The 14473-nt window shown below is 41.2% G+C and overlaps 1 protein-coding gene across 1 annotated transcript; it reads right to left on the bottom strand.

Annotated features, from left to right (window-relative positions):
* Positions 1-10510: 10510 nt before the first annotated feature.
* Positions 10511-13374, bottom strand: LOC131268675 (WD repeat-containing protein 35-like; the record flags this gene model as incomplete). The annotated part of the gene is made up of 3 exons (XM_058270922.1): positions 10511-12718; positions 12782-12885; positions 12966-13374. Coding segments are annotated over 3 exons (2712 nt in total), but the record flags the coding sequence as incomplete, so codon positions are not given.
* Positions 13375-14473: the final 1099 nt, after the last annotated feature.

The following is a 14473-nucleotide window of genomic DNA, read 5'->3' as shown; positions in this document are numbered from 1 at the left end:
TTCTTTTATTGGTAAATATCTTTTAAAGCACTACGACAAATACAAATCATCAGACGATACAAAACAAAAAAGAACATGTCGTGTTATTTTTGCAATTTTAAGAGAGATCCTGGGAGACCTTATGGAAATCCCTCTGTTTATATCGATGGGAATAGACCTGTTGATGCCTATGGTGAAAATGTACATAAGTATAGAAGAAGAAACAATTTCCAAACAAATTATAAAACATTGTGAGAATAGTTTTGAACCTCTCAGAATGGTGGAAAGTTTTGTTGAAAAGAAGCTTGACATCGTAAACATTGAGAAAACCGGTTCAACTATTGCTATTGCTAAAACAGTCGAGGCAATCGATTATGCAAAACAAAAATTAGAAAAGGTCAAAGAAACCCACTCACTATTGGCTTTGTACACAATTATGTCCGGAGATGATATAAAGAAATTATTGACGGTTGAAACGCAAAATACTGCACTCCGTTACATGGAAAATGTTAGGAATGGTTCTGAAAAATTGGGTGTAATGGAAGGAGTTGCAAAATGTACACCGATCTTTAATCATAGGTTATTTGCAGAGTTTTTCGCTGCTCTATGGTTTTATTCGAATCAAAATGTAGCCGGTGTTAAAGACTTCCTGAAACGTGAAATTTATGCGACCGAAGAAAATATAGAAATAAGACAATTTTTAGATAGAATGATTTGTAAAAAAAGTCCACTTCATATGGCAGTTCTTGATGGTTCAGAAGATAACATGGAGAGCATCCTACCTGAAAATCCAAACTTCATTACTGCAACGGACGATTGGGGAAGAACTCCGTTGCATTTGTCATTTTTACTTCCTGAAGGCATTAGAAGAGACAAAATTGTTGAATTCTTATGGCATCGGGTTGATGGAAATAGTGCGAATATACAAGACACATACTTTGAATGGTTCCCATTGGATTATGCATATTGCGTTGACTGCGTATTTCTTCGTTCCAACAGGAAGTTCTTAAGCTTATGTCAACAAAGAGATATTGGCGATGACTATGACAGCTCAGATTGGCACTGCGTAGTGGCATTATTAAACAAAGGAGCTTTCATTGATACTCCTGAAATGTTATCTAGATTTTCTACAAAAGAACATTGCAAGGGAGTCGCAGATGTGTTGATCATTGAATTATTCAATGAAAGAAACAACACAGCTAAGTTTGAAACGTTTTTCACAAAATTAGTACAGAATTTAGGATCAGAAAAAGTACTTAATTTAGAGATACCGATTCATTCGAAATACTTTCGCAGGAGGAAAAGGTATTTGACGTTCAATACAAAAGTACACAAATCCATAACAAAAATGAAGGAAGACTTCTCCGGTAGAATACCAATTTTAGAGTTTAGCATCATGATTGATTCTGTAATGTTCAAAATTATCATTGAAAATTCAAATGATTTTAAAATCAAACGTCCTAATGAATACCATTTCAAGTTAATATTCAAATATCGTTCAATTAATGTTCTTCAGTATTTGATCACAGACCATCGAGAGTATTTGAAATTGATAAAAAATAATTATGGACGGGAGTTGTGGGAATTGCTTGCTTACTTGCAAAACGATGAACAGGAGTTCAAATCTCTTTTCCACAAATATTGCACTCGGCATAACATCACTTGCCGCGAAGACATTCAACTTCAATCTGAGAAATGGAAGAGAGGATTTTTATCGCAACACGATCTTATGGAAAAGTTTCCTTCAAAGTTTAAAATAAGAGACGCTACCGGTATTGATAATGGTACAGAGTTTTTGATTGCACGAGCATTGCAGCTTGATAATGCATCCGCAGTCGAATATTTATTGAACAAAACAAAAACAATTCTAGACAATCGTTTCATTAGGCAAATTTGCCGAAACTGTAAAATAAAGTGGTGTTGTCTAAGCTCCTATCATTTTCTTCTCGATAACAGCATAGATCTTACTAGCACTGATGAAAAAAGTATAAATTTGTTACAATTTGCAGTTGGTTACGGTGATTTAAATTTGGTAAAATGTCTCATGGAACATTACGGTTTCCAACCGAAGAAAATTAATATAAGGGAAAACAATTGGAATGCTTTCTTCTACTGCGTACGCGATGCAGATGAAGCTGATGATTATGATGATGATGATGATGATGATGATGATGTTGATGATGATGTTGATGATGATGATAACAACGCTTGGTATGGGAACCGGAAAAATATCTTCGTTCATATGCTAGAGAAATATCCTGTGGATTGTTTTAGTCAACTGGATGCGAAAGGAAAGAGTGTTTTTTATTATGCAGCTAAGAACAACAAGAGGATTTCTCATTACATCATTCAAAGACAATTTGAGAAAGAGTTGAAGGATTTGAACTCAGAAAAGATGGTTGATTTGATAAAAGTACTTAAAGTATCAGGGTTGAACGCAAAGGACATGTTAGAATATCTTGGAGATCCACATTTAAATCATGTAAAGAAATGTAAATTAATTTGTGACACTCTGGAATCAATCGAGGAAATTCAATACCACGATGAAAATGGTAGGAATCTTTTACATATCGCCATTATAGAAGGTTTGTTTGTTTTGGGAAAATGTCTCATTGAAGATTATGGTTTTGATATTACAAAAATCAATCAAAATGAAAACAACTGGAACGCATTCTTCTATTGTGTGTTTGCAAGTTTTTCTATTTTTGATGATAAAACAACAAATTTCTTCCAGTATATGATGGAAAAGGACCCTATAGATAGTTTCGGATGGCGGGATTTAAATGGAAAAAGCGTTTTTTATTATGCAACCATGAGAAAACGTAACATTTCTGATTACATTCTGCAGAGGGAATTCAAGGAGAAGTTGCAAGATTTTAGTTCCGATCAGATTATTGATTTGTTAAAAGTCCTCAAAACATCAGGTTTTGATGCAAGCAACATGTTAGAATACCTTCAATATACACATTTGAAAAATGAAATGAAATGTAAATTAATTTGTGACGCTCTGGAATCAACCGGGGAACTTCGATATCACGATGAAAAGGGTAGGAATCTTTTACACATCGCCATTACGAAAGAATGGTTCATTTTAGGAAAATTTCTCATTGAACATTGTGGTTTTGATGTTAAAGAAATCAATGAAAAAGAAAACAACTGGAACGCATTCTTCTGTTGTGTGTCACAGTACAGAATGGCAGGGTTTGATGAAGACAGAACACGTTTCTTTTTGTACATGATGGAAAAGGACCCTATCGATTGTTTCGAGCAACGTGATTCAAACCAGAAAAATTTGTTTTATTATTTGAATAAGTTTAACAAAAACCTTGCAAAAAAAATGTCGAAACAAGAGAGTGACAAAATGAGGCATTTGCCAATCGAACAGCGAGCTTTTGCTTTGTTTGACATGTTACAAAAGTCAGATATTTCGACAGAAAACATATGGGAATATTTAGCAGTAAATCATTTGGTTGATGAAAAGTCGGTAAAGATCATTTTCGATTACTTGAAAACAATTGGAGAACTGTACTTCAGAATAGAAGAAACGGGTCGGAATCTTCTGCATATCGCTTGCATGGAAGGTTGGTTAACTTCGGCGAAATGTCTCATTGAACATTATGATTTTGATGCCAAAGAAATCAATGTAAAAGAAAACAACTGGAATGCTTTCTTCTACTGCGTGTGCAATAGTACAAATGCTTCAAACAAACTCGAAATATTCACCTATTTGATGGAGGAAGACCCTTTCGACTGCTTCGGTCAACTGGATTCGAGGGGAAAGAACGTCTTTTGGTATGCGACGTATAATAATGAAGAAATTGGTAAGGATGTTTTCAAAATTGAGTGTAAATTGCAGGAACATCTTCCAATCGAAGAGCGAATCCCTTTGTTGATGGACAAGTTACAAAATGGTAACCTCAATAGCTACAGCAAGTTTCTTAAATTTGAGCAAAATCAATTGGTTAATGAAGAGTCGGTAAAGATCATTTGCGATCACTTAAAAACAACTGGAGAACTGGAATACAGGAACACAAAAACGGGTCGGAATCTTCTGCATATCGCTTGCAGAGAGGGTTGGTTTACTTTGGCGAAATGTCTCATTGAACATTATAGTTTTGATGCAAAGGAAATCAATGGAAAAGACAACAACTGGAACGCTTTCTTCTACTGTGTGAGCAACAGTGTAATAGCTGCAAACAAACTGGAAATATTCACTTATTTGATGGAGAAAGATCCTTTCGACTGCTTCGGTCAACTGGATTCGAAGGGAAAGAGCGTCTTTTGGTATGCGGCGTATATTAATGAAGAAATTGGAAAGGATATTTTCAAACGAGAGTGTAAATTGCAGGAAAATCTCCCTATCGAAGAGCGAATCCCAGTGTTGATGGGTAAGTTAACAAACAGTGACCTCAATAACTACGACAAGATTCTTTACTTTGAGCAAAATCATTTGGTTGATGAAAAGTCGGTAAAGATCATTTGCGATTGCTTGAAAACAACTGGGAAACTAGACAACAAAAAAGGGAAAACGGGCAGGAATCTTCTGCATATCGCTTGCGAGGAGGGTTGGTTAACTTTGGCGAAATGTCTCATTGAACATTTTGGTTTTGATGCAAAGGAAATCAATGGAAAAGAAAACAAATGGAACGCTTTCTTCTACTGCGTGTGCAACAGTGAAAATGCTTCAAACAAACTGGAAATATTTACTTATTTGATGGAGAAAGATCCTTTCGACTGCTTCGGTCAACTGGATTCGAACGGAAGGAGCGTCTTTCGGTATGCGAGGGAAAATAATGATAAAATTGGTAAGGATATTTTAAAACGAGAGTGTGAATTGCAGAAACATCTTCCTATCGAAGAGCGAATCTCTGTGTTGATGGACAAGTTAAACAATTCTCGCCTCAATAGCCCCGACAAGAATCTTAAATTTGAGCAAAATCATTTGATTGATGAAAAGTCGGTAAAGATCATTTGCGATTACTTGAAAACAACTGGAGAACTGGACTACAGAGACGAACAAAGAGGCTTGAACCTTCTGCATATCGCTTGCTGGGAGGGTTGGTTAACTTTGGCGAAATGTCTTATTGAACATTATGGTTTTGATGTTAAGGAAATCAATAAAAAAGACAACAATTGGAACGCATTCTTTTACTGCGTGTGCAACAGTACAAATGCTTCAAAGAAACTCGAAATATTCACTTATTTGATGGAGAAAGATCCTTTCGACTGCTTCGGTCAACTGGATTCGAAGGGAAAGAGCGTCTTTTGGTATACGACGGATAATAATGAAGAAATTGGTATGGATATTTTCAAACGTGAGTGTAAATTGCAGGAACATCTTCCTATCGAAGAGCGAATCCCTTTGTTGATGGACAAGTTAACAAACAGTGACCTCAATAGCAGCGGCAAGATTCTTTACTTTGAGCAAAATCATTTGGTTGATGAAAAGTCGGTAAAGATCATTTGCGATTGCTTGAAAACAACTGGGAAACTAGACAACAAAAAAGGGAAAACGGGCAAGAATCTTCTGCATATCGCTTGCGAGGAGGGTTGGTTAACTTTGGCGAAATATCTCATTGAACATTATGGTTTTGATGCGAAGGAAATCAATGAAGAAGAAAACAACTGGAACGCTTTCTTCTACTGCGTGTGCAACAGTAAAAATGCTTCAAACAAACTGGAAATATTCACTTATTTGATGGAGAAAGATCCTTTCGACTGCTTCGGTCAACTGGATTCGAAGGGAAAGAGCGTCTTTTGGTATGCGACGGATAATAATGATGAAATTGGTGAGGATATTTTAAAACGAGAGTGTAAATTGCAGAACCATCTTCCTATCGAAAAACGAATCCCTGTGTTGATGGACAAGTTAACCAATTCTCGCCTCAACAGCCCCGACAAGAATCTTAAATTTGAACAAAAACATTTGATTGATGAAAAGTCGGTTAAGATCATTTGCGATAGCTTGAAAACAACTGGAGAACTGTACTACATAGAAGAAGAAACGGGTCGGAATCTATTGCATATTGCTTGCAGGGAGGGTTGGTTAACTTTGGCGAAATGTCTCATTGAACATTATGATTTTGATGCGAAGGAAATCAATAAAAAAGACAACAATTGGAACGCATTCTTTTACTGCGTGTGCAACAGTGTAAATATTTCAAACAAACTAGAAATATTCACCTATTTGATGGAGAAAGATCCTTTCGACTGCTTCGGTCAACTGGATTCGAAGGAAAAGAGCGTCTTTTGGTATACGACGGATAATAATGAAGAAATTGGTAAGGATATTTTCAAACGAGAGTGTAAAATGCAGGAACATCTTCCTATCGAAGAGCGAATAACTGTGTTGATGGACAAGTTAGAAACTGGTAACCTCAACAGCTACAGCAAGTTTCTTAAATTTGAGCAAAATCATTTGGTTGATGAAAAGTCTGTAAAGCTCATTTGCGGTTGCTTGAACACAACTGGAGAATTGGATGAGAAAAGCAATGAAACGGGTCGGAATCTTCTGCACATCGCCTGCAGGGAGGGTTGGTTAACTTTGGCGAAATGTCTCATTGAACATTATGGTTTTGAAGCAAAGGACATCAATGAAGAAGAAAACAACTGGAACGCATTCTTCTACTGCGTGTGCAACAGTGAAAATGCTGCAAACAAACTGGAAATATTCACTTATTTGATGGAGAAAGATCCTTTCGACTGCTTCGGTCAACTGGATTCGAAGGGAAAGAGCGTCTTTTGGTATGCGACGGATAATAATGATGAAATTGGTAAGGATATTTTCAAACGAGAGTGTAAATTGCAGGAACATCTTCCTATCGAAGAGCGAATCCCTGTGTTGATGGACAAGTTAAAAAGTGGTTACCTTAATAGCTTCGGCAAGATTCTTTACTTAGAGCACAATCAATTGGTTGATAAAAAGTCGGTAAAGATCATTTGCGATTGCTTGAAAATAACTGGAGAACTGGACTACAAGAGCAATAAAACGGGTCGGAATCTTCTGCATATCGCTTGCAGAAAGGGTTGGTTAACTTTGGCGAAATGCCTCATTGAACATTATGGTTTTGATGCGAAGGAAATCAATGAAGAAGAAAACAACTGGAACGCTTTCTTCTACTGTGTGAGCAACAGTGTAATAGCTGCAAACAAACTGGAAATATTCACTTATTTGATGGAGAAAGATCCTTTCGACTGCTTCGGTCAACTGGATTCGAACGGAAGGAGCGTCTTTCGGTATGCGAGGGAAAATAATGATAAAATTGGTAAGGATATTTTCAAACGAGAGTGTAAATTGCAGGAACATCTTCCAATCGAAGAGCGAATCCCTGTGTTGATGGACAAGTTAAAAAGTGGTTACCTTAATAGCAGCGGCAAGGTTTTCTACTTTGAGCAAAATCATTTGGTTGATGAAAAGTCGGTTAAGATCATTTGCGATTACTTGAAAACAACTGGAGAACTGGATTGGAAATGCAATGAAACGGGTCGGAATCTTTTGCATATCGCTTGCAGGGAGGGTTGGTTATCTTTGGCGAAATGTCTTATTGAACATTATGGTTTTGATGCAAAGGAAATCACTGAAAAAGAAAACAACTGGAACGTATTCTTCTACTGCGTGTGCAACAGTGTAAATGCTTCAAACAAACAGGAAATATTCACTTATTTGATGGAGAAAGATCCTTTCGACTGCTTCGGTCAACTGGATTCGAAGGGAAAGAGCGTCTTTTGGTATGCGAGGATTACAAATATAAAAATTTTTAAGGATATTTTCAAACGAGAGTGTAAATTGCAGGAACATCTTCCTATCGAAGAGCGAATCCCTTTTTTGATGGAAAAGTTAACAAATGGTTACCTCAGTGGCTACGGCAAGATTCTTTACTTTGAGCAAAATCATTTGGTTGATGAAAAGTCGGTAAAGATCATTTGCGATTACTTGAAAACAACTGAAGAACTGAACTGGAAAAGCAATGAAACGGGTCGGAATCTTCTGCATATCGCTTGCGAGGAGGGTTGGTTAACTTTGGCGAAATGTCTCATTGAACATTATGGTTTTGATGCGAAGGAAATCAATAAAAATGAAAAGCACTGGAACGCTTTCTTCTACTGCGTGTGCAACAGTGAAAATGCTTCAAACAAACAGGAAATATTCACTTATTTGATGGAGAAAGACCCTTTCGACTGCTTCGGTCAACTGGATTCGAAGGGAATGAGCGTCTTTCGGTATGCGAGGGAAAATAATGATAAAATTGGTAAGGATATTTTCAAACGAGAGTGTAAATTGCAAGAACATCTTCCTATCGAAGAGCGAATCCCTTTTTTGATGGAAAAGTTAACAAATGGTTACCTCAGTGGCTACGGCAAGATTCTTTACTTTGAGCAAAATCATTTGGTTGATGAAAAGTCGGTAATGATCATTTGCGATTACTTGAAAACAACTGATGAACTGGACTACATAGAAGAAGAAACGGGTCGGAATCTATTGCATATCGCTTGCATGGTGGGTTGGTCAACTTTGGCGAAATGTCTCATTGAACATTATGGTTTTGATGCGAAGGAAATCAATGAAAAAGACGATAACTTGAACGCTTTCTTCTACTGCGTGTGCAACAGTAAAAATGCTTCAAACAAACAGGAAATATTCACTTATTTGATGGAGAAAGATCCTTTCGACTGTTTCGGTCAACTGAATTCGAAGAGGAAAAGCGTCTTTTGGTATGCGACGTATAATAATGAAGAAATTCGAAAGGATATTTTCAAACGAGAGTGTAAATTGCAGAAACATCTTCCTATCGAAGAGCGAATCTCTGTGTTGATGGACAAGTTAAACAATTCTCGCCTCAATAGCCCCGACAAGAATCTTAAATTTGAGCAAAATCATTTGATTGATGAAAAGTCGGTAAAGATCATTTGCGATTACTTGAAAACAACTGGAGAACTGGACTACAGAGACGAACAAAGAGGCTTGAACCTTCTGCATATCGCTTGCTGGGAGGGTTGGTTAACTTTGGCGAAATGTCTTATTGAACATTATGGTTTTGATGCGGAGGAAACCAATGAAGAAGAAAACAACTGGAACGCATTCTTCTACTGCGTGAGAAACAGTGAAAATGCTTCAAATAAACAGGAAATATTCACTTATTTGATGGAGAAAGATCCTTTCGACTGCTTCGGTCAACTGGATTCCGAAAATCACAATGTGTTTTATTATGCGTTGTTGAATAATGTTCTCATTGCAGACTATATTATACGAAATGAGTTGCCTGCAAATAATTCTGTCTCGGTTGAAGAATGGGCTTCGATGTTTTCAAAACGGTTAAATGAATCAAAACTATCGAGGACGGATATTGATAGATTTTTAACAGATTGGATGCAATGTTCTACTTTGGACAAAAAACATGATATTTACGTCGAAATTAAATCAAATTTGGAAGGGTTGAATTGACACAGAATTAACAGCAAGCCCAAACGATGTGAGTTACCTTAACGAATTCGGTTAATCTGTCGAGATAAATATATGCGGCCGCAAAGTCAGATGTTTTCGACTTGATCGATTTGTTAGTTGTAAAATAGAAATCTTGTAAATTTGATAACATATTAAAGAATACAATTATGTCAAAATAGAACTAATTATTACCAAACTTGTATTAGAAACTATGTTAATGTAAGGACAAGAAACTTATTGGGCAATAAACTCGCATTTAAGTTCGACCTCAAATAAACAACATGCTTGATAGTATTTAATCAAAATATCCGAAAGGTGTGTTTCTGGGTTTGTGGTGAGTTTTTTCGTTCCTAGGGCTTTTGTATAACTTCACTTCATGGTTCAAAATGTATAAATCAAAATGTAAAGTTTTATTATCCTCGCTAAGGACATCAACTATGGTTCTAGTTTATCAACCCTCCTATCGGTTCCTACGCTGTAGGTAGGCAGAGTAAGTATTTTTAAGTACGAAGGTAGGTAGAGTAAGTTTAAAGTAGTTGTCCAGTGTCTTAGTTACCTATTTAACTTTATTACGTTTAATTTTCTTTCTATCAGGAGTAATTTCATCATAGGTTGTCAACTTAATCACGTTAATCATCCAGTAATTCGTTACCAATTATTTGAACCATTTTTACGGAGTGGATGTGAGTTTATTTTGGTGTGTTACATTTAATGCAATTGAAAGCGTAGTCGACGTTTCATACTGCCCGCTGATTTTTTTTCCCAAATATATCTAAAACATCTTGTTTGCATATTCATAATAACTTCAAAACTGTCATACTTAATATTCATATTTCTTTAAAGTGTTTCCTTATGTAGCGTCCCAAAATTGTGAAAATGTTGTTGTTAAAAGTAATATTATAAATGAAAATAATACAATGGGAACATCGCAGTTATTGTAACTATCAGTTAACTGTTTTACCTATTGAGATACAATAGATTTGAATAATGTGTACTAACCTTAAGAAAAGATCATGATAAACGGAGTGTTCGATAAACTTGAACGCAGGTACGTAATAAGTATGTGTATCTGTGTGTGTTTTGGTGTGCAATAAAACATTAAATCTCCACCGCTCCCTTCGCCGGCGCGATCAGCCGATGGCAGAGGGGGCACGTCTTGCGTGACGTCATTTCCAGCGGGTGCGCGACGTGGTAGCAACCGGAACACTGCCAGGCGCCGGTCGGATTGGTCAGCGGCTGTCCGGACGCGATGCACGGCGGAAAGCGATTGCCGCAGCTGGGACAGAGCGTGCTGCAGTCGGCCACCGGCGTCTCGCAGGTGTAACAGCTGACGTGCTTCACCTTGTTGTCCTTCGGGTCGTAGCGCGAGAAGATGCTGATGGCCAGCTCCTCGTACTGCAGCCGACGACCCTCGGAGATCGTCTCGATCGCCTCCAGCTTGATGAACGCCTTCGAGCAGGTGCCGAACGAGCGATCGGCACAGCTGGCCAGGGCGAGCAGCGCGTACAGCACCTCCACGTCCAGCACGTCCTCGTACTCGCGCAGCCGGAGCGCGCTAATGACGGCGCTATGCAGCAACCCGGAGCGCAGTTGTCGCTGTGCCAGCAGCATATAGTGGTACGCCTCCGCGTGGTGCCATATCTGCTCGATCAGCACCGCATCGTCCGGATTGAGCTGGGCCAGGACCGCCGCTCGGCTTGGGCCGCCCGCCTGCAGCGCCATCTGCTTTTCGATGTACTCCTCCGCGAGCAGCCCCGACAGCACGTACAGCTGCTTGATGCGCACGTAGTCGGACTTCTTCTCCACCTCCGCCTCGGCCATCTTCAGCAGCAGCCGGGCGGAGTCCAGGTAGCGGCCCGCCTTCCGCTGCAGCTCGATCGCTTCCGGCAGCTTGCCCTCCTGCAGCAGCTGGGCCGCGTGCTTGCTCAGCAGCGTGTTGATCTGGGGCATCTTGTACTTTTGCGCCAGCTCCACCGCCAGTCCCCACTGCCGCAGGCCGATGCAGCTGGAGACGGCCGACTTGACGTCGCCCAGCTTGAGGTAGGCGGCGACCGCCTGCTCGCACATCCCCACCGTGGCCAGCATCTGGCCCAGCTTCGCCAGCTGCGGGCTCTTCTCGGGGAGCTTGTGCATGCAGCCGACCAGCTCGTCGTACTGCTCCAAACCGTACAGCGCGTCCATCAGGCCCTCGATGTGGTGCGCCTTCTCGTAGTACTCCTTGGCGCTGTCCCAGGCGCGCATGTTCATGTAGTGGTGGCCGATCTCGCGCCACGCGTTCTCCATCTGCTGGTCGGACGTGCCCGGCCCGAGCCGATACAGCTGCACCGTGCGAAACCAATCGCACAGCGTCTGGCGCAACCGAACCGCGCAATCCCGTCGATCCACGTCCATGTACAGCTTTTCCGCCTCATCGAACTCGCCGAAGAACGCGCCGATCTCGGCCCGCTGCAGCGCTTCCAGCTGGATTGTCCTGAGGCGCTTGATCAGCTGAATGCCCGGATAGTTGCTGCATCGCACGAACGCCGCTTCGGCCGTCTCGAGGTCCAGCTTCTTCAGCGATGCCTCCGCCAGCAGTCTCCACAGCCGCGGGTGTGGGTTATCCTCGATGAACTGCTTCGCCTCGGCGATCCCGACGTGCGCCAGCAGGTCCTCCGTGTCGCGCAGCGATTTGACGCGCAACTGCACGAGATGCTCCTTCACGTTCGGCGTCGCACCACCCTTGATGATGTCGTCCAGCAGGACGCCCGTGATTTCCAGCTCCTCAAAGTGGCAGATGTAGCCGGAGCAGGTGATCGGTTCCTCCGGGTCGGCCCCGCGCAGGATGTACATGCGCGTCTTCTCCATGATGGCCAGCAGCTGCGGGTTATCCTTCGCCCAGCAGATGGCCCACACGTCCTTCCGTTCGATGTGACCGCTCGATTGCTCCAGTTCGTTGCTCGTTGTGTCGTCACGGAGAGTCAGCGTCGTCAGCACGCCGTTGCAGTCGATCATGGCCGCTCGGGTCGAGTTACAGTTGATCGCCAACTTATAGCTGCGCGTCTGCAGATAGTGTCGGTTGCGCAGCACCAGATGAGGCAGCGTGTACTCATGGATGAGGCCACTCTCCCGGCCGATCAAAAGCAAACTCTCCGACGATGCCAGGCAACAGATGGGATCCTGGCTCGGGTCCACTTTGGGCGGGATTTCGTGGGCCGTCTTCGAGTCGAGATCGTTTAGCACCTCCAGGGCGGGCGTGTCGTCGATGTGGTACCTGCGATCGCGTTTCGTCTTGAGGTTCGCGTGCAACGTGGAGGCCCCCTGGACATAAAGGAAAAGAGCTTGATCAAATTACTTCCAGTACTCGTGGCGGAGCGGATTTACCTTCGGTGTATGATAATGCCAGAGCAGAAAGTGATCTTTCGACGCCACGATCACGTGCGTTGAGTTCATTGTTATAAACTCTGGTCTAATGTCGATGTATTTGGCTGATGGTGAAAAGAACCATGTGGTTAAGATTTTTAACTAATTGCGACCTAGTCTTAATCTATGAAAAAAAAGAACCTACAATCCACCGTCGTGCTGATCGAGTTGCATATCAGCAGCTGGTACATCAGATCCTTCCCCTTGCCCTCGCTCACGACGCTGAACTCCTTGCCGGTCATGCGTGTCTCAACGGCGATCACGCAGTGGTCAGCCGAGGAGGCCATCGACATCATCGGTTCGATCTGCTTTGCGTAGCACTGGTTCGAGTTGGTGTCCCAGAACGTTACCGTATCCATGTCGTCGCCCCCAGCACCACCACCCGCCTCTTGGTAGCAGACGGTACGGTTGAAGTAACACCAACTATAGTCCGGCCGGATGTTTGCGAAGTAAATGAACGAATCCACCGACAAGGCGATCCGGAGCGATTTGCCTTCCCACGAGAGGGACGTTATTTCTTTGCCGGGAATCTTCAGCGTACGGATGTACGGAAATCAGGCCTTGAAGGCCGATGCTCCACCACTTCGACGGCGTGGGTTCGAATCCCAACCGAGACCGGACCCTCCCTAGTACTACAGGACTGACTATCCACGTACTCAAAGGGAAAAAGTCTTGTAATGACCAACAAGGTCGTTACGCCAAGAAGAAGAAGAAGAAAAAGAAGTTGTAGATAACCCCGGTGGCAAAATCCTCTTGCTCTCTCGTTCTGTTGGTATCAATTGTCAATTGGAAAGAACGAGAGAGCATGATGATTTTGCTACCGGGGAATCTTTGGTTTGTGCAATACAAGTCAAGATTTTGCACATTTTTATGATGTGTTTGTTTTGTTTGCGTAAGTAAAACTGAGTTTCAAATGTAAATTTAAATTACTTTATTGAAAAATCAGAATCAAACCAATCTTCAACAACATCCGCAGTGCTTAAACTCAGCGTGTGGAATGTTTCAGAAGTTGTTCGGTTGTGCATTGGTCGAGTTTTTAGTGTGCACAAAACTCATTACAGAAAAAAGCTATAGTATATATTTAATAGATGTTTTAGCTTTTTGACTAGCAAGCGTTTTAGCACACTTTCTGAGTTCAATAATTTTTGATAAAATTTGTTTATAAAAACAAACAATCCGTCGGTTTTTAAGAACAGCACAGACAAAGCATCCCAAACTATTAGTTTTTATAACACCTATTGCTATTAGTTGTATTTTTATTTATTTATGGTATAAAAACTTTTTAGACACTACGATAGCTGGCTATCAAAAATAATAACCATACCAGTCAACGGGTTGGTTGCGTGCTTATGTTATTGCTTTCCAACTCCCCTTTTATTTTTACTTGATCGTTTTCTTTTTCAAAAGTAAAAAACAAGTTGAGAGAATTTTTACCGGATCTTTTTTCGTTTACTCCGAGATCGTGGAGTAATATTATCTTCTTCTTCTTCTTGGCGTAACGACCTTGTTTGGTCATGCCTGCCCGTTAAGGGCTTACGAGACTTGTTTCCCTGTTGTAGTACGTGGATAGTCAGTCCTCTCGTACAGGGGAGGGTCCGGTCTCGGTTGGGATTCGAACCCACGCCGTCGAGGTGGTGAGCCCCGGCGCTCATG

The sequence above is a fragment of the Anopheles coustani genome, chromosome 3, assembly GCF_943734705.1.
Source record: "Anopheles coustani chromosome 3, idAnoCousDA_361_x.2, whole genome shotgun sequence".
NCBI lineage: Eukaryota > Metazoa > Arthropoda > Insecta > Diptera > Culicidae > Anopheles > Anopheles coustani.
The sequence above is the reverse complement of the archived record's forward strand: the minus strand, read 5'-3'. Positions and strand labels throughout refer to the sequence as shown.